This window comes from Crassostrea angulata, chromosome 4 (genome assembly GCF_025612915.1).
Source record: "Crassostrea angulata isolate pt1a10 chromosome 4, ASM2561291v2, whole genome shotgun sequence".
NCBI classification, from domain to species: Eukaryota; Metazoa; Mollusca; class Bivalvia; order Ostreida; family Ostreidae; genus Magallana; species Magallana angulata.
The window spans coordinates 51,419,730-51,447,207 of NC_069114.1; the positions used below are offsets into that span (position 1 = coordinate 51,419,730).

Here is a 27,478-nt window from a genome sequence, read left to right on the forward strand (position 1 = left end):
AAGGTCACGTGAGGTCAATGGAAATATTTACTAGGGATGCTGGAGTAGCAATACAGGGATCGAGATTTCGAAATGCAATTGTAAAGTATATGTTTTGTGATTCTTTAGAAAATTGCTACCGGGCAGGCAAGGTAAAAATTTATTTTTATTATTGAAATATATAATGATTTGCAAAAACATGTAAATGCACAATAACGAGCGATAAAGGGATCGAAAACAAGCCTTATATTGGGCGTTCTCTGTTCTGTTGTTGAAACGTCTCTCTTTTTAAAAAGAAATTGATAAATTCTAAGGTCCCCATGGCCTTTCACTGGGTTTTGTTTTTTTGCCACATGTAATTTATAGATTTAACTCGGTGAAATCGAGGACGATAGAGCTAGGGAATTGTCTGTACATTGTGATAAATCCCGACCACGCAATCTTGTACAACCTTATCACGGGCAACGTTTTTATTTCTCGCAGTTTAGGAAAGAACTTCTAAACATTGTGGGGAAAAGTCTCGAGGTTGAAAGTAACAGAGAGAGAAACCACCTGTACTCAGACGGTGGGTTCGTGTATTGAATGAAATATATGTCTATGCATGGACCGATGAACTACTTAACGGAAACTAGGTAACGTTCTATGTGTGTATTTCACTACCTGGTTTGAATAATTCCGATACCTTCCAACCATTCAAGTCTGTAATTATATAAACTGACAAGCTATTTGACGACAGCTTGAGACGGTGATTTATTTACATTTCTGGAAAATGAATTCATGATTTAAAAGATTATCTTTGTGATATTCATTTCAGTGAATTGAATGGAAAATTGAATTTCTACACTCTTCAGTGCATATGAGATTCAATTCCATTGAGGTATGTATAAATAGGATAAAAATGCTGATTTTTTACCAGCAATACATCAAATGCAGTCACTGTTAAAGAATCCGAGCGAGCGCAGCATTGTTTTATGTTTTGTGTTGGAACTTTTTATTGTTGTTTAATTAGATTATCCAGCTGCAGAATTTGTGCTCAGAAATTCTTGATTAACAACATTTCAGGTAAGTTTGGGGGACTAACTCTACTTTATGTGTAAGGAAAAATAAGCTCAACAGGGTGTTTATGACGTAACATATATACTGTTATTACATTCAGTGCAATATTCTCACTAATAATAAAAAAAACTCAAAAAAGAGAATTAACAGTCAGGAATTAATTGAAGCATTCCCCCATTCGAAAAATGAGTAAGCTTAATCTCGTGCGCTCTCTCTCTCTCTCTCTCTCTCTCTCTCTCTCTCTCTCTCTCTCTCTCTCTCTCTCTCTGGTAAGTGGAATGTGTGGAGTTGTAGGGAGCATTGATAGAACGGGGGTGATATGGTGATGGGGGGGTGGGGGGGTTGAGAATACCTAAGGTTTCTGTGACATTAGACCGAGGTTTTGGTTGTGTGTAGATTAAATTTGTATTATATTCGTAAAAACGCCGGGTTACGCAGTTAGCGTTACTGATTATACTAAATTGGTCACGCAAAAAAAGATCATGACATTTGTTCACATTTAAACGGACGGATGTTGTAGTGTCAAATGGGAAAGTATTGAAGGATAAAAGAGTGAAGGGGATCATTAACTTGTAGGAATTCTAGAACGCCCCCTTAAAGCTCTTGGCAAGACCCGGTTGAAATATAGACAACGTGTATTAATATATACCGAAGTTTCTCAGCTCCCCTGACACGTAACACACAAATAAGACGGAACTTGACGCGAGAAATTCGCGTAAAATTCAAAAATAATGAACGCAAAAAGTTGCCAAACACGAGAGGTTTATACTACATAATGTCATTCACTGAAGCCTTGGGTAAGAATTAGAATTTGTTGAGGAGACACTTGATTGATGGCAATATTATTTCTTAACCCCCCTTTCCAACATACCAATTTTACCATGTCATATAAAGAATACATGTATATGGAAAAGTAGGGTAAAGTTTGTCATTCTCGAAAGCTTGTATGAAAACAGAGTTCTAAAAAAATTGTGAGAAAAAGAATTAAAGAAGGCGGTGTTTCACCTAATTCTTCGAGGAATATTAATAATAATCAATGACTTCTTTGTCACTGTTTTATAGCAAAGATTTATCTTTAATTTACATACAAAAAATTGAATTAACCCCCCACTTTTATGGGACCATGTAAAAAATTGCATTGAAAAAAAGGAAATAAACAGTGAAATTAAAGTTAAAGGTATACGTTAAATGCCCCCCCCCCCCCCCCTCCTCCTCCTCCCACAGATTAGTATTTTCTGGATTTTGAAAGGTCCCTCCTCTTTTGTTTTGTTTTGCTTGTCAAGATTTTTTTGGATAAGTCTGCCCCCCCCCCCCCCATCCCACTTTCAAAAACGAAAACGATGCTACGTGCTTGGAGTCTGTCTTATTAATTTTAATTGCTACCGCTTTATGGGGTTTATTCATATAGTATAGTTCCAGTTTCAATTCGATTACAAATACATTTTTTATAAGAAAGAGGTATACAGTACATATTTTATCACAATTAATTGCTATATACTAAAGATTCTACAATTGGGCGTGTTTCAAGCATTAAATTGTGTATCGCATATGTAAACGCTCATTCGACATATTACTATAAGCAGGCAATTGGAACCAGATTGTCTTTATCGCAATTTGACACATGATATCAACGAAACTAATTTAAAAAATAAAATATTTTTTTTTTACATCATATGCCTCTCAGTCTTCATAGATTATTAAAGATATGTACAGCGAAGTACATTGAAGCGTTTAATAGGCATTTACTCCAGAAGAGTTGTTACGTAATGTTTTGACTGACCTTTGTCCAATTAGATCGTAACATTAGAAGCTCGTGACTTAATATGAGAGAGAGAGAGAGATCTAGAGAGAAAGAGAGGGTTAACTGCATGGTTACATGTAAAGGAAACCGGATATCAGTTCCTTTGTACTTCGACTTTTATATATCATTTGCAGTTCGTATTTCCTCTGATGTAAACACAAGTCCGCGTGGTTTGCGAGCGATGTTTAAACATTTCCGATTGACATGTAAGTGTGTGCTGAAATATAGGTGTTAAAAATCGAGTACTTTAAGAGCTATTAAATAAATATAATGCAAAAAATATTTTTATACACAAGACCATTGAACTTCTTAGAGAAATGTCAGCCAGAACACAGCAGACGCGACGGCATGTAGGCTATCGAATGACACCATAACATTTGGGGGTCTGCCCAGTAGCCTGAAGGTTTAATAGTCTGAAGGCCCACTAGTCCGAAGTTCATTAGTCGAAAACTCAATGCAGAAAATGTTGTTAAGGTTAAAGTAACTAAAAACGTCAGGTTTAATTAATCAATTTCACCCTAACAGCTTAACAAGTTCTTGGAGGTTTAGAAAACAAAATACTACATTTTTTTATGATATAACGGTTAACGTTATACAGATGTGTTGGAAAGTTACAATATAAATGTTTAAAAATAAAATATTTTGGAATAAGAAATTTTATCGAGTATGATCTATTTGTAAGAACGTCAATTTTTTTTATGATAGATACAGATGTGTTGAAAATTAAGTTACAATAAAAATGTTTAAAAATAACATCTTTTGGGATTAGAACGATATTTTATCGAGTATGATCACTAAATCAAATTGAATCAAAACCTAATGTACTTATTCATGAGTTTGTGTCTCCCACCTGGAGTGAACGTTCACCTACAAAAGAAGGAGTATGGGGTTGTATACTTGTAGTAGGAAAGGAGGAATGAAAACTCTACTGGCCATTAACATTTCATTGTGAAACTTTCTCTAATTTGCTTTTTATCATATCAGTTTATGTAATACAATAGGGAGTTTTCATCAGTTTATGTAATACAATAGGGAGTTTTCATCAGTTTATGTAATACAATAGGGAGTTTTCATCAGCTTATGTAATACAATAGGGATTTTTCATCAACTAAGTTCGAACCATGCAGGACCTTCAGTTTATAAGAAACAAATACTCTACTGATTTGCTGAATGAGGTAAAAGGGTTAACCCATGAGCTAGTGCTACAGTAGGAGTGGGGCAATACTAAACCCATTATATACACTCACTATCACCGATAAATAAAAATGCCATTCTGTGGATCATTTACAGGACCTTTTGAACAAAGTCACCAAATGGTGACATACTTTGAATTTAACTCGCCATTTTCAAATTTTGGTCACCAGTAGGAACCCAATGTAGCATTGATATCTTTGCACATTTTCGCTTATTAAATATGCTAAAGAAGTGTATTGTTGAAAAAGATTTTATTTATTAGACTACCAGTATATACATCTGACAAAAAAATATAGAAAATATTTTCCATTTGTCCAATCATATTGGTCAGAAATCACACATCATACTCATTATTTTAGTATTTTCTGGCACTAGAAGTTTTCTTTTACTCTGAATCTTGGGAGACACTGCAACTAAATCTCCAAAATTGTAATATGTTGTTTTGAGTGGATTCATAACAACGATAATCTCACATGAAGTTCTTTTACATCGGTGTAACAAAATAATTTTTCCTCCTTGTTATGTCTCGCGAACGTTACTAAAAATGTTTGTCTCACACAGTTTTGCATATGAAACTTCCAATGGACGAAATCATTTTTTCGTATATACTAATGTATGCTAGAGACAAATCACGTTGTTTAAATAGTCCGCCATTTTGTTTATTTTGCAAGATTTTTGAACCTGGTGTAAAATGTTAAAAATTGAACCAAATGGATATTTTTGTTGCCAAATGGTGACTGGCTTTTCATTTAAATTGCAAAACCTGAATCAAAGTTGCAAATGCAACCTAATTTAGTTGCAACTTTGAGCCCTGATTAATATATAATATAATATAATATATTATATAAACAGGTGACTGTGAATGCACTTCAGCCTCTTATTATGAATAGATAGTTTAAAAAAACTTAAACATTGTGTGTTTCAGACAGGATGCTGCTTACACTGTGATGATCAAACCTTCCTGTGACCTGTAGCTGGTAGTCAGCTGTGTGCATTAATGGCCAGCCAAGTTTGTTAAGTCTTCTTAGGAGTCCTACAGAATCTCTCATCATGTCTGGGCCCCCTATCGACAGAGGCTGGGCAATATTGGTGCTTGTAGGTGCGTCATGGAAGATTCTATAAAATCTATGCTATCTAAAGCTGTTTGGCAGGTCATTACAAAATGTGGTTAAGAGTGAATCATGGTTGAAATGTATATGTTTATATCTAGTTTATCTGGAAAGAAAATTTATGTATTTTTTTATTAAAAAAAATTCTGAGACAACCTAAAGAAATTTGGCTTAAGAAACAGTGTATTTCTTGCTGAAGGTTTTAGTTCAAAGTTTATGCATTACAGGATTTTTCATCACTTCGTTCATCATGGTGGGAACAGCAAAATCCTATGGGATCCTAATGGGGGAGCTGATGAAACATTTTAAGATTTCTGCAGCCACTGGAGCGCTGGTCATGGGTGTTTCAGGGGCAGTGTACACCATTACAGGTAGCTGCCATAAATAGCCACCACAGTTCACACTGTACAGGTGGTCACCATTGGTCAATCATTACAAGTAATCTTAAGAGGTCATTTAGAAAAGATTAACATTACAAGGTCACTGAATACAGATAAACAACAGAGGTAACTTGGTACAGGTAACCTTCAGAGGTCACTTGGTACATGTAACCTTCAGAGGTCACTTAGTACAGGTAACCTTCAGAAGTCAATTAATTAAGGAATATTTTGAGTGTTGATTCCACAAATTCCTTTAAGACTTGTTTTGAATAGTTTTTTTGCAAACATATTTGGAAAAAAAAGCCCTGTATTGTTTTAAAAGTATTATTATAATGACTTTGTTCTGTCATTGCCTCTGAAACCCAGTCTTTGTGTTATAGTCATGCCAATACATGTACAAATTTTGTTCTGTGGTAGCTCCGATCTGCGTGGCGTGCGGTGAGGTGTTCTCCCAGAGGAAGGTGGTGATTGTTGGCAGCCTAATTGGATTCGTGATGGTGGGGCTATCCTCTCTGCTCGTTAGCATGGAGTACTTTATCTTCTTCTATGGTGTTGGCACAGGTAATGAGAATATTGAGGGAAAATATGATAAAAATATGAATTTATTAATAACCAAAAAAACAGAGCACATGATTATTTATACATGTATTACAGTATATACTTGTACACAGAGTAGCAATATCAAAAAATAAAAAAAATAATGAACAAAAATCCAGAACACATAAATATCATTTTTATTTTGAAGATTGAATTTCAAGAAAATATTATTAATCTGAGACATTTGTACCAGTATGTAAATAGAATCAATGTAATACCAATAATCATTTTACAAATACTTGAATTTTTCATATTTTAATTTCTAGGTCTAGCTAATGCTTGTTTCTTTGGCAATGGATTGGTTATGGTTGGAATGTATTTCAAGAAATGGAGATCCCTTGCAACTGGGCTGGCCTTGAGTGGAGCCAGTGTTGGGACCTTTGTTATACCTATCCTTCTGGAAGCTCTCCTAGAAACATTTTCTCTCTATGGTGCCATCCTGGTTATATCGGCCTTATACTTCAATGGCTGTGTCAGTGCTGCTCTCTATAGACCTTTTTCATTCTATACCAAGTGTGCTGAGAAAAAAAGTTCACCAGACTCTAAAAATGAACTTTTACCTCAAGGAGAGCCAAAAGTCAAGGAACCAACTGAACAGTCTGAAACAGAGAAAATTCAGACTGAGTCTGAGAAAAACACTGAGTACTCTCATGTAGAAAGTGAAGAGGAGGTCAAGAAAAGTCTTCTGGAATTAAACCAGACAGAAGACACAACGAGCAAACAACCTGCCCCAGCACCCAGTGGGCGGCCAGTCTGGAGGTTTGAACTTTGTGGACGAACCTTGACTCTCCCAGTGATTATCCAGTTCAATGTCCTAAAAATGCCAGTAGTTCTGTTCTTCACTGTGTTCAGCTTCTTTGTGTTCGTTGGTTACTTTAACTTCATCCTGTTCTTGCCGGTAGACGCTCTCTCCCGAGGGATCACCAAGTACGAGAAGGCTGTGCTGGTGTCGTACACGGGCATGGGGGACCTAGTGGGAAGGATACTGGTTGGTTTCCTTGGAGATCTGAAGCTCATCCAGCGCTACAAGATCCTGGCCATCAGCTGTATTCTGTGCGGGGCCAACATCATTCTGTTTGAGATAGCGGGCCAGGTGTACTGGTGGATGGCAATCCATGCTACTCTGTATGGGTTCTTTGGAGGCTGCTTTGTGGCTATCAACAGTATTGTGCTGATTGACATGGTGGGACTGAAACTGATGCCTAAAGCCTTGGGGGTGGTTCTACTGATTCAAGGGCTAGGGGCTGCCATTGGACAACCTTTAGAAGGTAAATTGATATTATTTCTGTGTCATCAAACGTTATCTTAGTTCTTTTTATTAATAGAGGTAAGAAAGCAGTCTTTGTGTTTTCATCCCTTCTGAAACAGTTATGAGCTAATGATAAAAAAGAAGTAAATACATGTACATTTTAACTTCATTATAAAATCTCATATAAATGTAATGATCATATTATAAATTTCTTCTACTATAGATAAGCCTTCAGCCCTTTTGTTTTTATATCTGTAACAGGTAAGATTCGGGATGTAACCCAAACCTATACCTCCCTGAACATCATCAACACCGTCCTAATGGTCGGCGCGGGCATGTTTCTTTTCCTGTACCCTCTGGTCAAGCGGTTCCAGGACAAGCCCCCAAGGAAAGAAGAAAGCCTGCAGGTTCAAGTTCCAGAGGAAGCATGAAGATTAATACTGATAATAGACATCAGTTTTCTGAAAGGTTTTCTGGCACAGAACTGGAATTGTTATGCTTTTTTTTTTCATTGAGAGCTGTTCTTTTCTTTGAGTGCTTTTTACGTAGCTTTGTTAGCCTAATATGGCTTTTTGAGTGTTGTTTGGATTATAAAGGACGATTGTGTGTTTGTGTTTGGGAGGGAGTAATAATGAGTTTCTGAAAGTCTATAAAAATCAGGGTAACTTACTGTAACATATTGTTTATTGATCATTTACATGTTTTTGAAAATAATTAAATGATTTTTTTAAACCTACTGTATTTTGAGCCAATGTTTATTTGAAGACAATCAAATTCAGGTTTTCACCATGTATATCCTTACAGTTTTTGGAGTTTTAAGAGCTAGTGCCATGAACTATTCAAACTGTATGAAATCAATTATTTTTTTTTTGTAAGAGAGTTATAAGGAACATTTGTGTACCTCTTAGTCGGGAATATTTGTAATGAAACTTCAATCCTGTAAAACTGTCTTTGTGTAACACTAACATGTTTTCAGTGGATGAAATAAAATTGTTACAGGGTGTATGTGTAAAAATTGGTCAGCAAAACTTACTAGTATGGAGGTCAGATGTAAAGAAATCTCAGCTGTAAGCCATAGGAAGCATAATCTCTCGTATCTAAAAAAATTTTAACATGGACACAAAGAATATCAGTTATCATGTATTAAAATTCAGGTCCTTCTGAACTTCTTTATAAGAAATTGTCATATTCTTGTTATATACTTTGTCATAATGCAGTCTCTGTAGTCGGGATTACCCTTCTATTTATTTATTGTGAGCTGCAGGTGCCCTACAAATGGACAAATGTAGACCAGATGGAAATTTAAATCTAGCTGCACATACTCTGTGCTACTGTTGTAAGGATGGATTTTTGTCTTTTATAACATTGTACTGTTTAAACATATTGTTGTATTGTACATTGTTCAAATGATAAAGGATTTTTTTAAAAATTTTACTTTGAGTTAGTGCATATGGACGGTTTTTTGCCTGTTGTTGATATTAGTTAATGTGACTTTTGTCATATTTTACACTGGACTGATGATGAAGAATATGGAATCGATTTGATTTTACTTTGTGCTTCAGTATTAATGATATTTTTCCCCTTGTTTTAAGAAATAGTCACTAGTAAGACTTTTATCACTGTATAAATGTATTTAACTTTGTGCTGTTGATGGAGCGATTTTTTTAAATTTTAATTTACGCTACTGCATTTATTGGGACATTTTTTTTATATGTTCTTTTTTTTTAAAGATTGAAGACACTAAATTTTTTATTATTCCATTATTTAATATTGTAGGGCGAGTTGGTATATTTGGGTTGGAGTTTGTGATTGATAGTGATGCTCAGGTGAGCAATACAGTATTGGGACCTCATTTCATTATCATTATGATGTCATACAAGTATGTACAATGTACTACTTAAAGGACAGTTTTGTCATACTGACACTTATATTTGGCACAGACATGTATAATTGTGAAGTTTATTCAAATAATAGGAAAGAGTCACAAATGTTTCACCAAGTTTTAAGACCTCCTCAGACCTTGTATGTTGACTGACTGAATCTTTTTTTTCGATTTTTGATTTTTACATCTCTTCTGAACTATTTTAATTCTTTTCCATAAGTTAGCAGTTATGCTAGAAAATAGTTTTGGAACCCTTTTTATCAATATATAACTAGTCTTCTGAATTGTATTCCCAGAGAACACTCATATAGTTTATCTGCACAGCAAAGTACAGTCATGCCTTATTAATCTTGAACTCAAAGGGGCCAAGAAGTGTGTGTGTCCAGCTTGCTTCCTTATAACCATTGTATTATAATTTAAGGCATCAATAAATGTTCAAGATAGTTCTGGTATATTCCACAATGCTGATCTGACAATTGTGATTTATGTTAGAAAGTAAGTTTGGCATTTTTTTGTTCATATTTAATTGTTAAGTATGGTATTTTAACTGTTTAAGCACTGCCAGATCTTAGTGAGAAGCACAAATAAGTGTTCCCTATCCATAATTCTTAAGTGCAGACATTATTTTCTTAACTGCAGAACTATAGTTCTTTAGAAATTAGTAGTTACAAGTATCCTTCATTTATCAAACATGGTGTATTTGACGCGTCACAGTTCTCTAGGTACAGTAAAACACGCTTATAACGAAGTCCCAGGGACGGCCAATTTAACTTCATTATAAGCGTAGTTCCTTATATCCGTCAAGTTTACAACATGAAATAGAGACTTGGGGAATGAAATTCACTTCGCTGTAAGCGTCAATTCATTATAAGCGTGTTCACTATAACCGTGTTTTACTGTACCCATTTTCCAGGCTGCTGGTTTCGTCCTTGAGTGTACTATGTATAACCATCTTGTTGTCCAGCAGTTACTGTAATGCTGTTTCCTACAGTATTATTTCTCCTCTTCATCTGTGTCGTTCTTTATAAACTCTTTTATTACATAGTGCCATTTCTTACATGAGACTAGGGTTCATCCGTAGATAGGGGAAGCTAACCCCCCCCCCCCTTCAAAATTCAAATTTTTTTTAATTACTTACTAATAAAATTACCAAAAATATGCCTCAGACCCCCCTGGAAAACTCAAATAACCGTCAGACTTCACCCCCTGGACAAATTTTCTGGATTTGCAGAGCTTAGGTTTTATGATTTTCAAAAGGAAATTAAATTGGGATTGAAATCCACACAATTTCGATAAATCACTGTGTAGCAATGCCAAAAATCACCCTGTTATAAAGGAACAAGAGTCTATCATCCCAGTGAAAACAGGTTCATTAATTGTACCTCAATAAAATATTTTTGAGATTATTTTTTCAAAACGCCCTTGTATTTTTGTATGCATAATAATAAAAGTTAAAATGTATATTCCTCTGTTGTTTATCTTTTTACTGCAACAACTGTTGGCTGGCCAGTTAAAGGCCGGACATTTTTACCAGTTGGTAAATCTCAGTGAGGGCGGGGCTTAATTTTTACAGGCTTGAATGCCTCCAGGGCTTGAAGTCTACACGCGGTCGTGAATGCTGCTAATTCCTATGCACAGGAAATGATTCTATACACAGACAATACTTGAGCTGCTAAAATTTACCTGTGTGGCTCATACATTGCATGTTGAAAAATAAAGAATAATACACATGTATATAGAAATTAATAATTATTTTGATACCAGAAGAGGACAGCTGGTTCAAATCTGCAGGATTGACTGATGTCGTACACCCAAGGCATGTTCAGCAAAGCGAGTGCTTGTGGGCAGGTACAGGGAATTTTGGCGAGTGTTCGTGAGCACCTGCTCTAATGGAACATGCCTCTGTCTTTCCAATCATCAGGATACCTGACCAAAATAAGGAATTATAGCATTGTAAACTGTAAGTTTACTATCCACCTGGTGAGGAACTTATGCTTGGAACCAGCTGTACTTGAGAGAGAGAGTTCTAATGTGGTTGCTTATCTGGAAATGTTTGTTAAACAACTGTCTACACCTCTCATGATTTTATGCAAATATTTTAAAACTTCTCATTTAATTAGGAATCTACAGTAGTGTACCCCAAACAGACTTTTATCCAATCTACCTACATTCAGTGACTGGATTACAAGATATTGAATATACTGTTGTAGTTGGGGCTATATGGACTGTGGATATCAGCCTGAGTTGCTCAGTGGTAGAGCTCCCGACTAGAGTTGCAGTGGTCCCAGGTTTGATTCCCCGTCCAGTCATATGTTTTCAATGTATGTACATTTATATGCTCATTTCTCCTTTCCTACAACAGATGGTGCCGTGGCCTTCCTTGTTCAGGCAATATAAATATTATGTAATATAATGCAAGTCCTGACAAGGTGAACTTGTGTCTTCAGGGTCGAAGACTTTTTAAAGAGAGAGTAATGTGGTAGTTGGGGCTATACGGACCGTAGATATCGGCCTTGATAGCTTGGTGTAGATCTCCTGACTAGAGTTGCAGGGTCACGGGTTCAATTCCCAGTCCAGTCCAATGCACATCTGTGTGTGTTTGTTTTGATAAAAGATGTAGAAATTTATAACCATGCAATCTTTTCTGAATAAAGTAATATTTATTGAATAACAAAATGGCAGATATAAAAGAATTAATGCATTCATTAACAACGAAATACAAAAATTGGTCAGTCTTTTAAATATAAGTGAGATTGAGACTTGTTAAACAATTCATAAATATTACCCATGACTCATCTTACAAATGTTAATCAGCAGAATTAATGACAAATGTGTACAAAGTTAGAGTCTTAACAAATTGTAATGTATGTAAAAATTTATGTATAATTATTAATTGATATGATCCAATCACAGTCATTCTTTCATCTTGAGGAAGGCCTCTGCCTTCCCTGTTAACCATGCCTGCTACTGGACAGAGTGTGTGCTCATGGACCTGACACAAATCCCATCTCCTCTAACAGGCTCTTTGGTTCCTCAGATTCCTGAAACATAAACAAAGTTCATTGTAAAACAAAATATGCATCCACATTAAAATTAATTGATGCAACACAGATGTTTTTTAATTTCCTTGGATCAATAATTGGGCTTATTAGAATGATTTCATTACTTAGTCCTGTTTTTGCAATTCCATTCTGAATTTATATTAGATGCAAACACATCACATATTTCTTATGTAATATAATAAAGAAACATAAATGCAACTAAACATAGTAAAATACTTCTATAGTTTCACAAAACCAGCTTGTCCTTCATAGTTTTTTTAATGATAACTGGCTCATGAATAATGCATTACTAAAAATCTAAAATTGACATACTTTCCCCTTGCATATAGAGATGTCCCCATCAGAACATGTTTTGGCGTCTGAAGTCATTCAATCTCAGATGGCATAGGTAGTATACATCTTGATTTTAGTTGTGGAGTATTTTTTACTTTAAGGGGAAATTACACATACTAGAACTACTTCACCTTGGTTCAAAAACAGTAGTTTTAAAAAAAAACTTAAATTGATTTTAAATTACCAGGTATATAATATTTCACAGGATGGGCAGATCATCATTTAACTGCACTAGAGTAAAGTTGAAACATATACTGTGGTTTCATCAATATTCGTTGAATACCAATTTTCGTGGATTTCGTTGTTTAGTTGACCCAACAAAATTGAATGTTCGTTGAAGTGCAATTTTAATTAGCATTTTGTATTGATAGGGTCATTGGCCACGAATTTACTTATCCTTGAAACTGTGATTTTCCCTTCATCCACGAAAATTGATGCCCTTGAATATCAATAAAACCACAGTAACTCAATCCCTCATACATTTTTCACAAGGTGCAGAGGATTACGTTAGACAGATTGAATCAAAGTAATCAACTTTTTGTTGAATTGTTATTGATATCTTTGGTATGATTGCATGAATGAGTGCGACTTAACATGAACTTACATCTTCGGTATAGATGAATGGATTGGTAAATGGAAGATTTATTTTAATAATGATTTAAGAACAGTGTGTGCAAAATATTCTGGAAAATAACTTATGGATACCCAATATTTGGTCAGTTTGCTGTTGAATCCTCAATAAAATTAGACAACTTCATAAAATTCAAAACACCATTTGACAACAAATTTCATCCTTTAATGGATATTTTCACAATACTTTTTTGTTCTTAATAGCATGTAAAGTAGCAGAATACATATTGGATTCAAATGACATGGATTTCAGTAAAATGAATACAGAGTATTAATACCTTTATATAGGCTTCATTCCAATTTATTTCTCTACTTCATGCAGATTGGAGTACACATGCAAACATACAGTCCAGCTGTATAAGGAGGCTATAGTAACTTGTTTATTTTTGACCTTGAATCATTTATAGAACTTGGCAGAGGCACCTGGCGTTTTATATTTTTGCCATTAATACTATAGAAGAACATACATGTATATTCATTGGGTTAAAATTTCATTGATTTTTAAACCAAATAAAATTTTGTTGGGATTTTATGTCATATCATAATCTCTAAAATATTATTATATCACATATCAACTCCGTATTTATGAGTATTTGGGTTCGAAATTTGTCATGGATTTAAATTCATTGAACAAAAATAACGAAATTAAATCCTCAACGAATATTTCTGCTTCTACAGTATATAACATAGACAGCATACATTTTTCATAATGATAAATTTTCTTTATTAATTTCAGGTGCCTGTGTCTCTTGATTGTTATAAGCTGCCCAGAACCAATGCATGTTTACAGAATATAATTATTTGCTGTTCAATTGAAAAAAGCCTCAATCAAACAACTGTTGTCAGGAGACAATTTGTGACTGGTGCTCCGTGAAGTACTAAAGTTGGTTTACAGTACTTATGTTTATAACTTTACAGCCTCCATGCACAGACAGACCAACGAGTATTTACATTGGTACTCCAAGTGAGAGAATTCTAACATATGTGATATATATCTATGTACCATGCATCTAACATGTTTGATAAGACATGACCTCAAAATATATGATATACATACATTGTCAATATGTATCAATTCATTCAATTGTCTAAACAAGTGAAAACTTGAAATGTGAAAAAAAAACCTTCTAGTCTTAAATTATCTAACTCATCATATACTTCTAGGGCATTGACATCAAATGATACTAAAGAAACACAACATAAATTCCATAAGGAAAAAAAAATTCCCAACTCTGACAATAATGATTTAACAAATAAAAATTGACTCCCAAAAAGATCATTGTCATGGTATAGAAATATCCTTCAACAAGAGCCAGCACTAAATGAGAATACCTTGAAAATAAGACAACACACAAATAGCCTGGCACAATAATGAGACCTCCCAAGCACTATGCATTTTATTTACAGTCAAATACCTGGTAAAATGCTTAATAGCAAAAGGCATTACAATTGTTTTGCTTCACAGAATTATTTTTTTACATGGCACTAGTAAGCATTCTCCTTATTGATATTTTTGATAACAATTCATTACTAATTAAAACACAGCTACACAAATTCACAGGTCAGGGAGTGGGTCAAGGTTGAATATGTAGTACAAGGTCAAACCAAAGCAGGCAATGTTAGTACAGTGTCCAAAACCGTTAATTTTTTCTCCTCGCTCCTCCTGACTACCATGTGCCATGCGCATGCAGCCGCCAAATCAACCGAGACCATGGTCCTCAAAGAATCCCTGAGGAGTCTCTTCCTGAGGACAAAAGGAGGACATATCATATATAACATGTTGATACATTAATAAATGTACTTGTACTGCAGTGAGAGCAAATGAGAGGATGTGTGAAATAATGGTCAGTTATATGCTGTATTTAAAGGACAAAAGGAGGACAACATATGGAACATGTTGATATGTTATACAGCATTGAGGGCATAAAAGGAGGACATCATATACTAATATAATATTATGTTGATATACCAATACAGCATTGAGGGCAATAAAGGAGGACATCGTATATTATAACTTGTTGATATACCAATACAGCATTGAGGGCAATAAAAGAGGACATCATATTTTATAATATGTTGATATATTAATACCGCATTGAGGGCAATAAAGGAGGATATCAAATACTGTATTATGTTGATATATTAAAGAAACATTGAGGGCATAAGATGAGGACATAATATTACATGTGGATCTATTTATACAGCATTGAGGGTATAAAAGGAGGCCATTGTATATTATAACATGTTGATGTATTAATACATGCACATATACACCACTGAGGGCAATAAAGGAGGACATCATATATTATACATGTAACATGTTGCACTGAGGGCAAAAGAGTTGATGTGTGATGTATGTTGAATTCAATATGATGAAAGGAAGGTCAAATAACGAAGTAACCATCTGCATGTTGTTTTAAAGAATACCTATACCGGTACATATGTAGTATAATCAAAATTTTAATCAAGTTTGTAACGAAGTAACCATCTGCATGTTGTTTTATAGAAAACCTAGATACATATGTAGTATAATGTAAGTAAACATTTAAGCATTATATAAACAATTATCAGATTCATCAAACTATAACTGCTTAATATCATTACATGTATCATAGAATGAGTCATTGATATCATTTCAATACATCTATTCTATGGGGTAACCATTGTCAGAAATCCACGGTCAATCTTACATAGAAAACAATTTAATTTACACTTTATAGACTGCTTGCTGACTGTTGGTCAACTCACTGAATATTTCTTGTGCTCATGAATTATTCACAGTCTGATCTGATTGGCTCCTTCACATATTCCTGAAGGAAATTTTACTAACCTTGTTAATGTTCATGCATATGTCTCTAGACAACAGCGTTTAAAAGGCATGATCTTAATTGATACACCAACTAGAAACTAGAGAGTCAATTGTGGATTGAGAATGATAATGGCATTAATGGACAACGATAAATGTTCGTAAAGTCGACCCCCAGTCAGGAAGCAAATGTGAGATTGACCATAGGTTTCTGATAATTTGGGGTACGTAACATACTTTTGTTACACTGAGTGAAACCATGCAGTCCCATTTTTTTTAATAATATCTATTATAGGTATGGAAAAATGTAGCAATGTGGCTGTTGAAGCATTATTAAAGCCACTGTATATATAGGATAAACGGGCATCATGTGTAATAATGTAATCAACTTCATTACAGCACTGAGTAGTTGATTACTGAAAGAATTGAAAAGGACTTTTTATGACTAAAAAAACTTTAATATAATAGTTAACAATGTATATTACAAATGCATATTTTAATGAAATGTTTAATTGTCAAACCAGCAATGGGTGCACTTCTATTCTTAAGTTTGAAACATAATTGTAGAACTTGAGACGGAATATTAAACTGACCATATGTGATACATGAACAAGCAATTGGTAGGCAATATATAACACATTATCTGTGCATGACATATATGACGGTTTTTCTCCTTTGAATGTGTTCCATGTTAGTTTTACATAATGCACACGTGCAAAAAATTAGTATCAGGCATTAGAATTTTTTGTTATCATCGATCATCATAACAAACAGCTAGGAAGAGGAATAAGTAAAGTTTTGTTTTGTCAACAATTTGTTTAAATAAGTTTGACCTCAAATCTGATGATTTATGGGAAAATAGTATTCAAAACATCCAAAACATTCAAACTGTATAATAAATTAATGCCATCCCCCATTTCCAACTCACGTTTATTTCCATGAATTATTTATTATTTCTTGTAATCTAACATTTAAAATACTTGATTGTCAATTTGACTCCCTTACTGCTTTAATCATACATGTATTAACATCCTATAAAATTATTATACATAATTAAGCCCTACTGCTATTTGGTCGGTGCCTTTGGAGGAAGACTTCAAAATGTATTTGATTTTGTTTTATAAGTACAGCTAAATAAAGTACATTTTATTCAATATAAAATAATTTTTAAGATTCTCATCCCCCACATGCCTCTGAAAGTGGCCCACCCATATGTATTTTATTTTATTTTTTTAAAAATTGCATGGAAAATTTTTTTTCAGTGAAAAAAAATTGGGCTCTATATACCAAAAATTCCAAACCTTTAATGGCTGCTTGACATGTTGATTATAGTGGTTTGATCCCAATCATGTTCGTTATCATAAGAATGCAAATGTCTTCATGCATTAACAGGTGAAATAAAACAAAATTAAAAGATTACAAATTGGTTTGTGTACTCATGTAAGCATTTACTATTTAAAAAAAATTGAGCAGTTGTTTCAAGCACATAAACTGCGAAATGGATATTTAAAAAATTAAAAATAAAATCTACCAACCCATCTCATATTTTTGCAAATCAGGATGAGAATCTATAAATATTTATTTTATGTGGCCTTACATTATTCAAAACATATTTCTTTTTTCTATTACAAAAATGATGACTTTGATTATCAAAAAAGAGAGAAGGAAAAACCAAAGCAAACAACAACAAAAAACAAACAGAAACATACAGACTCAATACATCTAACAAAACATCTAACAAAACATCTAACAAAACATAAAGAGAAGTAGCATACACTCGTATAGGTACTCATTCCTGTAAGATATCCATGTAGATACATGTACTATGAAACTACTAATATATACCTCATCTCTACATAATTGTCTGTTCTTAAACACTCTTTCAGAAATAAAGTGAATGCTTCACATACGGGTAAATGAATAAACAAATTGCCAAGCGTTATACAGAGATAATTGAGCAGTACCTCAAGCACGGACATGCACCAGAGAATGGTTAGTGAGAAAAGATGGAGACAATATGCAAACAACACAGATCAAATCACGGCCCCTGTAAATTCTTCAAGAAATCTGGCATACTTTAGGGAGCACCTGTTACTAGGGTCACTGGCCTACTTAAGGCCGTTTATATAATAATTATACAACAGTACACCACCTGCCAATGGCATACACCTAGAGTGACACACAGTACTGGCACTAGACAGGGCAAAAGGACGCCACTATCATGCAAAAGACTGCAGGAAAAAGAGACGAAGAGTAAAATTCTACCGTTACGTCCCGCCGTTAGTAAAGACCGTGCTCTTTGAGGGCCGTTTCAAAAGCCTCATCCTTCAGAAATAATAAAACAAAGGTCAATCATTGGCATGTTGAGCTTCTAAGGTGTATGAACTCTTCACTAACAAAGACTCTATCATCTTCATTAGTTTAAGAAACTTCTATCATTAATGACATCTAAACTGTACAAGGTGTTTTGTCTGTTGAAAAATTGTCCATCATTCTACAGTCTAATCAAATCTTATAACCAATGTTTAGTAAATGCATTTGAGAAACCACATGATTTTGCAAACACATTGCATAGCATCATTTGACAAGTCATTCTGGAACTTGACAATTTTGTAAAAGAATTTCTTTCTTTTACACCCAAAACTGACAAAAACAGCTAGGTACCTAAAACTGAACTTGTTAAAGACGTCCTGTTATAAATTATAAAATAATCAAAATACCTGATTACAACTTAAACTGGTTAAGGCTATAATTATTACATCCCAGCCATACAGTGAGGTGTATACTTCCAGTTACTGGTATTACAATATTTGTGGCATTAACCATACAATATGGTATAGGTTTTACAATAGTAGAGGCATTAACCATACAATATGGCATACCGGTAGGTTTCCAAGTTACAATTGTTCTACATATTGATGATCTAACAATAGACAGGTCACATGACAATAAATCAATCTCTACCCATTTTCAGCTGAGGAGAAATATTTTTTGAAGGTCTGAAAATGTATTTTGTCATGTGCTCTGTCAAAATGATTGTTATAAACTGCATTGATTCCTGACTATCAGTTTCATGTATGTAAAGATAAAATGATATCATGGCCACTTACCCTCCTCAATAAATTCATCAACCTTAGAAAAATGGGTTCGATATTTAAAATCAATGCAGAGTGTAATGTTAACAAGGAAAAAATGGTACTGTTCTACTCTTATGACAATTAGTCTAAGGATCTTTTGATTTATCATAGGTTTAAATTTCTTTTTCCTGCAGTCTCATGTAGAAAACCCCCATTTCTATAAAATCAAAATCACATTCTGTTTCAATAATCACCATTTAAATTTAATCCAAACTTCCATCATATAATGTAAATGTATCAATAAAAGAAGTTCATCAACAACGTAAAAGCTGCTTGTTTTAAGTTTTTGTGAATTAAGTACCGTATTTAATAATTTTTCAATGAAACCAATCCCCTGAGAAAGTTAGAAATTTTACCAAATATCACACAGACCTTACAGGGTTTTTTTCCAAAACATTTGCTGTATTTCAAAAATGTAAAGAAATAAAACTAGGATTTGAAGATTTATCCACATTCTGTTACCATTCTCAATGTTCCGTGAATTCCTCTGAGTAAGTTTTGTTTATGTAAACCTATTTTGTGCATCATTTTATTCACCAAAATTTTGCTTAAACATGTGGTAAAAACTACTAACATCTAAAATATAGCTCCTGTTATAGAGTTCCTTAGAATATACCGGCACTTAAACAACTGAACGAAGTAATTTAACAATAAATACAATATTTGAAAATGATCTACGAACAACTATCAGTACACGTAAAGCATTGCTGGTGCTATTGAACGGGGGTGAGTGTCTAGCATCTACCAAAACCAGGGATATATGGGCAATTACTGTAAACATATTACATTTAGCTCTGTATTCTATTTAGCGGTTTTAGCATAAGGCCAGTTCAGCTAAATCAAGTCGGTACATTGCTAAATGTCATGCATATATGTAAATTTATAGGTAAATCAAGAATGCGCTAAATAAAATCTACACTAAACTGCTTAAAAAATCAAATTCCGCAAAATACCATACAAGCTAAATATAATCCGTTTACAGTATTTCACATACATATCTCAGCATTTATAGCTCAAATGGGCACCAGTAAATTATTTTCCAAATAAACCTTTGAAATGAAAACAAAGATCGATATCATTTTTGAACCAAGGTTTCAACTGAACCATCATTTTAGGATTTTACCTTCTGTAATAATTGTTTTTCTACACAATTAAGAAGAAACTGTTAGTTACTAGCTTCATTATGATGAACCTTTCTGAGTATCATACAAACTAAATCTATGTGCAAGGTATACAAGTATAAGAAATGACTAATCTGTCATGCTTTTGTTGAGTCGTAGGATAAATATCATGCAAAAATAATACATTGTGTAAGTCAAATACCAGGATAATCTAAATCATACATTGGGCTAAACAAAAACTTGGGTTATAATACCACCACACAAAAACAGAACAATCTTATTTCTTAGAAAGGAGGTAATACTTGTATACTTAAATATTTAATTTCATCTGTCTCATATTGACATAATCAAAAGCTTGGAGGTGTAAAAAAGAGACTGTAAAGGTTACTTTAGAGTTTTGTTTTACCAGTAAGTATACTGCTGTGAAGATCAGTTCACTGTATATATACTGCTGTTCTACCTGAACTAGTATTTATAAGTTGGTTGCCTACCACCTGCTTGAACACAATCGGTTTCATCAGTGTTAATTAACAAAGAAATCTGCCTTGCCAGTCATCTTAAAATTGACAATTATTGTCCATGAATTAGCAAAAAAAAAAACCTACTAATTTTAGCAAAATCAAGAATAACACAGTCATAGATAAAACAGGAAACTGTCAAGGACACAGTGACCTAGTAAACAGCCACAAACTCCAGCGTTCTTTTCGTGAGGCAGTGCAGGATTCATGTCTTTACAACGGTGTAACACAACCAAAATGCTTAATAGAATTAAATACATTAAGTTTTGATTTAGGAAAAGCTAACACAGGCTTTCGTAATGCTATCTAATCAGACTATGATATGCAATAATTTTTTCCAGTAAAATGTTTTGGTTAATCTACTTGTTGAATCTCCATTTGTAGTTGTTTGACGGTCATTTTAAAATGAATGTGTAGGTGATGGATACTGAAGGTTACTGAAGGTTATAGTTTTGTATTTCATAGACTGAATACAAACTCACAAAGTATTGAAAGATTGCACTACATGTATTAGGTTAAGGTACGATGTGTTACAATGTGTAACATTATTCTGTCATTCTTTATAAGATCTACTAGCCTACCGTAATTTATATTGTGCAATGAGTATACAATATTCCATTAATTAAAGCTCTATAATACTAGTCATTATCTGTACATAGCAAGAATGCAGACCACTCCCTCTTACTAAAGATTCCAGGGACTGAGTTATGAGTAAGATGAGGAGATACACTGATTTTTAATTGTGAGCGAGTTCTGACTTTGAGCCTCACTCTCACATGACCCACCTCCTGTAGAAGATCCTGGGCAGCGATTGCTTTGAGGACGTTCTTTTTACTGGTCTCTTGAACTTCTCCCCCCAGCAGAAGCTCATCCAGCATAAAATAGGCTTTCTCAAAGTTGAAGATAATGTCTAGTTCGCATACCTACAATGTTTCATCAAAACAAAGTGAACATGTCATTTGAAAAGCCAAACATATTGCTGAATTCAGTAATAAATCGCTCATACTCACACTTCCAAAATACTTATCCAGAAGTTCTACATATCTGTGAATGACTTCTAGTGTAAGAAGTTCATTGTCTTCAGCCTCTATTGCACAGCAAAAATATAGACTAGCATATCTGTGAAAACACAATGACAAATATATTTAGGCTTTAAACACATAATATCTACAGTACTATTGTCGAATATGATCAAAGATAATGTACAATTTAACTTAATTTTTCATTTCACAGACACAAATGGAATACCTTTTATACACAACTTTCAGATCTTTCCACTCCAAGAAACTACACATTTTAGGCTTGCGAGATAGCACCAAAGCAACCAATTCCCTAGTGATTTTCTTCTTCAGTTTATCTGGGTGTGCGATGTACCATTTTTGTAGCCGCAGTTTTCCCTGACGACTAAACAGTAACATAAACTGCATCTGAAAATAATACAATGAAACATTACAATATACATAATGTGCCGCAAGGACCATCCTCTGTAACAATGAATTGTTTGTATACTCTTTAACTTGAAATGTGTTATCAGATATCATACCATAGGATACAGCAAATGAATGTGTCAACATGAGAAAAACTTGTAGTTTTCCATTTTGTGGAGTAATTTCATAATTTAACAGTTCAAATAGTAAACGATACAGATGTCAAAACCTAGCCGCTACACAATTTTCAGATTTTACTATTCACAACACAGTGAACATGATGGCCATCTATCAGAGCGCACAAACCTTAATCAAAACCCAAACTTGTAGAATGTTTCGCAATCTAATCTAACAAACAATAAGTATTGCACGTACCATTTTGAAGAAATTTTTATAGGCGTGATATTTTCCACAAATTCACCCCCACTACGTCATAACTTCCGGTGTTAAATATGAACAAGTCGTACTAAGTATATTCTTATTCGAATTCCGATTCGGCCAGAATGATTTCAGATTTGATTTCATTTTAGCTCTGGTTAATGGAAACAATGTTTGACCTACCAGACTATGTTTGACCTATTGCAGTTACTGTATTCATGGTAAACTGTAACTAAATAGTAAGTCCAACCTCTATTCCCAATCCCTCCCACAAAAAGACCCTAACCAAAACGGTTAAAAAGTAATTAAGTCTCTATATCTTGATTAATTTACTTAAAATTTATAATCAGTAGTATACAATAGTGGCAAAGAATATTTTAAAAGGATTATAATCAAAATAAAGCTTATTGGAAGGAGAAATTCGAGGTCATTGGAAAAGAGACCCATGGGTCATATCGCTTACCTGTACGATGTCAGTTATTTTATCCTTTTAGATGAAACTTTTTTTTATACAAGCTCTTCTAAAATAATCTAAAAACTCACAAATATTCTCATATGCTTCAAAATTTGACATATATATAATCAATGTATGAAAGAAGCTTACTTTTTGGACATCACAATCTGATATCAAAGAATTTAGCTTAGTATAGTTATTTGGGAGAATATTTTTAGACAAGAGAACATAAAAGACTAGTATGATATAAACAATTAAACTGATTGCATGGAATACGTAGTTAACAAGAGAAATTAGTCTAATACAAGTCGGGGAATCAGTTATTAGACAAGGTACAACAACGTCGTACATGTATATGGAATTAAGGGCCATTTTAAAGAGCTGTGGGAAAGTAAAATGCCACTCGATCCTTCGGACTTCACGATTAATCGATTATTTTCTATCAAGCAAGATTGAGATCTAAAAACTTTAGCCATAAACCAGCTGAGGTCAGATAGCATACCATCAGAGGCACTCAAAACAGCTTTAAACGTCTCTAAAGATACACTACATCTACTCTTTCAGAAGATATGGCAAGCAAAAGAAGAAAGTATACATCAAAAATTAAAAGAGCACCTTGTTAAACTTCCAGACGGGGATATTAATCAGCAATTTTGCAACAAAAAAAAAAAAAAAACCTGAATAGGAAAAACACAAAGTTTTCAACCGAGTATGCTAAATAGAACCACTCCCTACAAATTTATAAACATTGTATAGAAACCCAGAAGACTTTTTCAGTGAAGGCAGAGAGGTGATGTAGAGACTTTTCCGACGCTTTGGAGTCTCCGTAACTTTTTTAACATTGTGCGCATTTGTAATGAACAGGTGGCACGCATGGTTATAAATGGAGATCAGCTGAATCATTCGAGGCGAAAATGGAGTTGATCAACCAGCATTTCTGATTTCACTCTTCCTGTTCTTTCTCGAGATTATTGCTGTGAATCTGACACTCTGACGACAGGGTGTCTGTTTGTACCAGCTTTTAACTGCTGATGTTTCCCCGTTTATATTTTTACATATATACACACTTGAAATACATGTAAATGCATGGGTTTGCATGCATCTTAATTTATTTTACCCTAGTAGCTTCAGGGCTGATACTGATCCTGATCCTGCAGGGCTGCGTATCACACATCGTATACGTAGATTTGCAAATGATTTTGTTTGAGAAAAAAGTGTGAAAGCAGGCCTGGTTTCGTCGTTTTTTGTAACCTTGTCCGTGTAACTTCAATCTGCATGTCACTGCATGTACTTCGATACGAATAATCTGATTTCGAATTTCTGTTAAATAATAACAGTTAAAGTGTCTTTGTCAGTTTTAAGTTTTAGAGCTGTTTTTGGTATGTTATTAAATGTACTCTGTAATAGAAATAATACACCCCATCTCCATATTACACTACCATGTATACAAAATTTTGTTAAAATTAATTGTATATATGTACTAATATGTATGCTAATATATGTCCAAAGATAGCACAAAAGTGAAACTTGGCAAAAGTGTCCTGTAACAACATAATACCACCTTTTTTGAGAATGACTCGTATCATCACTAAACTAACATCAACCCCCAGGCCTTCAGTAATATGATATAAAACACCGTCAACTATAAATATGTTAGTCTTCAGGTCAAGGCTCAAGGTCAAGGTTAAAGGAACATTTTTTACTTGAAAAGTTTTGACGCACAATTTCTTGGCAAACATTGTACGAAACAAAAAAATGAAAGATAATCATTATATTTAAATATAATTAACTTTTATTCACATTAATATTTCTAGGTGTGTAAGACAACTTTAATTCTACTTATTGATTAAAAGATCTCTAAGATCTACGCACGTTAAATCGAAGCTCTTTAAGAATGGCACAAAATGATGTCGCAATAACATTTTCTGATCTCTACGCCGGGGGCACAACCATCTATGAACAATCATTAAAAAAACCCAGACTCCACCGCCACAATTGTTTTTTTGATTATACACCCTTTTATTCATCGTCAGGTAATGTCGTTGGTTGTTATACATAGTATATATCAATTTGTCCATTTAACAGGTGAACTGAACAATATCACAATTATATTACTTTACAGAAATGACAATGTGTTTAGAAGCTGGCGCATTCACATGATTAACGGCGGCGTTCTCTTGATAAAACAATCTAAAAAAAGGTCTCTTTCTCTTAAAATAGCGCCAAGAACTGAACGTGGCTTACATCTATTGCTTTACGAGGTTTTCACTTGTATCAGCTGTATCCGATAAAAGGAAAAATATCCTTGGTAAACACGCGAAATTCATTGAAACCATCAAATCAAATATCAAAAAAGAAAATCATCATTATCATCTCTTTAATAACAATATACTGGTCTATATAAGACTTACCGATTTCACAAACAGGTTCACTTTTTATATATCACTTTAAAATTGCATCTTATCTGGATGTCTTGCTATATAAGGAATGAGGAATCATTAAATTCTTTAAGTATTAATGAGGTGACCAAATACAGTAGGGGGTGTTTAGAACTTTGAATTTGCGTTTGATATTACATATTATAGCCAAAAATATTGGCTACAAGATTTTCTGTTTCCTAATATTAATGTTCCATTTCCATGATGTCTCTTGACTTTGGCTATGATAAATGAAACCACAAAGTGTCCTTTATTCTAATTCCGTAAATATTTAGATAATGGGACAATAATTACATACTGTCAGTCTGTCTGTCTGTCTCTCTCTCTCTCTCTGCCTGTCTCTGTCTGTCTGTCTCTCTCTGTGCCTCTGCCTGTCTGTCTGTCTGTCTGTCCTCTCTCTCTCTCTCTCTCTCTCTCTCTCTCTCTCTCTCTCTCTCTCTCTCTCTCTCTCTCTCTCTCTCTCTCTCTCTCTCTCTCTCTCTCTCTCTCTCTCTCTCTCTCTCTGACACCACACAGTACATTGTTTCGGTTGACAGACTAAGGTGTCAGGTAACATGTTACCTGTCGGTATGTTCTTTGCAAGGTTCAGTTTACAAAATCGACACATGTCGCGTTAAGATGAATTAATCATTGAAAAAAAAATATCGATCAGATTCATCAGAAGGCTATGCAGTAATTACCAGCAAGTATAGCGGGGATAATATATCGGTCCTTCTTTTGAAGCGTACAAGATCAGAATCACTATTAAAGCTCAAAATCACTCAAGTATTGTAAGGCAAAAATCCTAACCAACTGACACTCAATTTTGTCAAAACAAAAACAACTTACAATGTATAGTTAAAGAAGAAGGCCCAAAAGATTTTTACATTAACTGTGTTTCATAAAAATAATAGGATTCAGTGAAATAAATTGTCTTTAAAGTCTACAATTTGTGACATTTAAGAGTACTGTGTGATCATTGGCATATTTAGATTTTATTTATCTCCTAAAAAAGAGTTCTGTATACAGAAAATGTATATATAGATGTAGGGAAAAGTTCAAACGTCAAAGCTAAACTATTGAAATATATTTTTGCTGAAAAGTATTTTATGGCATAATAATTTGATCGCTAAAACTATAAGGTAAACCCGGTGGGTTATTCACTAATTTCACTAATATCAGTCCATCTACCTTGCATAGGAAACAAGATACTAGTATCCAAAGAATACTTAATTGCCCGTACAATGTGTACATCATCCCTAAGGCTTGCTGTTGGGTGAGCCATTTGTCTGAAGATCGAATAATCCCGATATTAAATACTTGATCCATGGGAAGATTCAAAGACTTTCCCGCGGCACAAGTACTTAAGAATGGGTTAAAATCTCGTCTTGATGTCATGTGATGCCGAGACTATAGAACACCAAAAAGAGACATATAGAGAAGATACAAGATACTCAGAATGAAATAAAATAGTAAACATTGTGAAATAATTCTTCAAAGACTGGCGAATTTAGCTGTTAAGATATTTTAGATTTTAAAAAAATGTAACCAGACATACCGTTAAAATAATAATTTAACAAAGAGGTAAAATCCACAGCACCCGAACGTCACAAATCAGGGGAAGACGAGAGACCGGTCATTTTTATAGCGCGTCCAAAGTGAAGTGAAAATGTTTGCACATGTTGCAGAACTAATAGCGGATCATTGTATGGGGTTACCGCCAATCTGTTACACCGAAATCAATTGTGTCATGTTTTGTAATGTCCTGTAAAAGTAAACAATACCTGTTTAACGGGATACTAGTGTATAATTTACAGGGGTGGTTTACACCTATACCAAACTCTTGTAGTATTCTATATGGCCATTGCGTGTTGACTGGCACGAAATGGAAAGGCGGATCCAACGCCTGCTTGGGAGGCAGGGGTGGAAGGTGGAACACTATTGGCTT

At 34.1% G+C, this 27,478-nt stretch overlaps 2 protein-coding genes across 10 annotated transcripts; one reads left to right on the forward strand and one right to left on the reverse strand.

The window, feature by feature from the left end:
* Positions 1 to 25: 25 nt before the first annotated feature.
* On the forward strand, positions 26 to 10,708 carry LOC128180790 (monocarboxylate transporter 12-like). 7 transcript variants are annotated; one of them, XM_052848942.1, is made up of 8 exons: positions 26 to 131; positions 463 to 856; positions 989 to 1,041; positions 4,956 to 5,129; positions 5,367 to 5,510; positions 5,937 to 6,080; positions 6,383 to 7,384; positions 7,627 to 10,708. In XM_052848942.1, exons 4-8 carry the CDS (start codon positions 5,081 to 5,083, stop codon positions 7,794 to 7,796), a joined length of 1,509 nt encoding a protein of 502 aa, XP_052704902.1. In that variant the 5' UTR covers positions 26 to 131; positions 463 to 856; positions 989 to 1,041; positions 4,956 to 5,080; the 3' UTR covers positions 7,797 to 10,708. The 7 variants fall into 7 exon arrangements, with proteins under 7 accessions (XP_052704902.1, XP_052704903.1, XP_052704899.1 ...); XM_052848943.1 differs by lacking the exon at positions 26 to 131 and having other exon boundaries at positions 323 to 611; positions 794 to 856; XM_052848939.1 differs by lacking the exon at positions 26 to 131 and having other exon boundaries at positions 323 to 856.
* A 1,177-nt stretch (positions 10,709 to 11,885) lies between these two features.
* LOC128180786 (AP-1 complex subunit sigma-2-like) lies at positions 11,886 to 22,744 on the reverse strand. 3 transcript variants are annotated; one of them, XM_052848931.1, is made up of 6 exons: positions 22,657 to 22,744; positions 22,103 to 22,281; positions 21,865 to 21,973; positions 21,640 to 21,777; positions 18,344 to 18,403; positions 13,417 to 15,016 (listed from the first exon to the last, which is right to left on the reverse strand). In XM_052848931.1, the coding sequence occupies exons 1-5, from the start codon at positions 22,657 to 22,659 to the stop codon at positions 18,359 to 18,361; spliced, it is 474 nt and encodes a 157-aa protein (XP_052704891.1). In that variant the 5' UTR covers positions 22,660 to 22,744; the 3' UTR covers positions 13,417 to 15,016; positions 18,344 to 18,358. The 3 variants fall into 3 exon arrangements, with proteins under 3 accessions (XP_052704889.1, XP_052704891.1, XP_052704890.1); XM_052848929.1 differs by lacking the exons at positions 13,417 to 15,016; positions 18,344 to 18,403 and adding an exon at positions 11,886 to 12,288; XM_052848930.1 differs by lacking the exon at positions 18,344 to 18,403.
* Between the last annotated feature and the right edge of the window lie 4,734 nt (positions 22,745 to 27,478).

What these genes read in the sequence shown, in the direction of transcription:
- LOC128180790 (XM_052848942.1), top strand. Translation starts at nt 5,081, where the DNA reads ATGTCTGGGCCCCCTATCGACAGAGGCTGGGCAATATTGGTGCTTGTA. An exon ending in GGCAATATTGGTGCTTGTAG is followed by an intron (nt 5,130 to 5,366) that starts GTGCGTCATGGA and finishes TATGCATTACAG; the next exon opens with GATTTTTCATCACTTCGTTC. An exon ending in GGCAGTGTACACCATTACAG is followed by an intron (nt 5,511 to 5,936) that starts GTAGCTGCCATA and finishes GTTCTGTGGTAG; the next exon opens with CTCCGATCTGCGTGGCGTGC.
- LOC128180786 (XM_052848929.1), bottom strand. An exon ending in CTGAAAGTTGTGTATAAAAG is followed by an intron (nt 21,974 to 22,102) that starts GTATTCCATTTG and finishes GTGTTTTCACAG; the next exon opens with ATATGCTAGTCTATATTTTT. An exon ending in CCCAGGATCTTCTACAGGAG is followed by an intron (nt 12,289 to 21,639) that starts GTGGGTCATGTG and finishes TTTATGTTTCAG; the next exon opens with GAATCTGAGGAACCAAAGAG.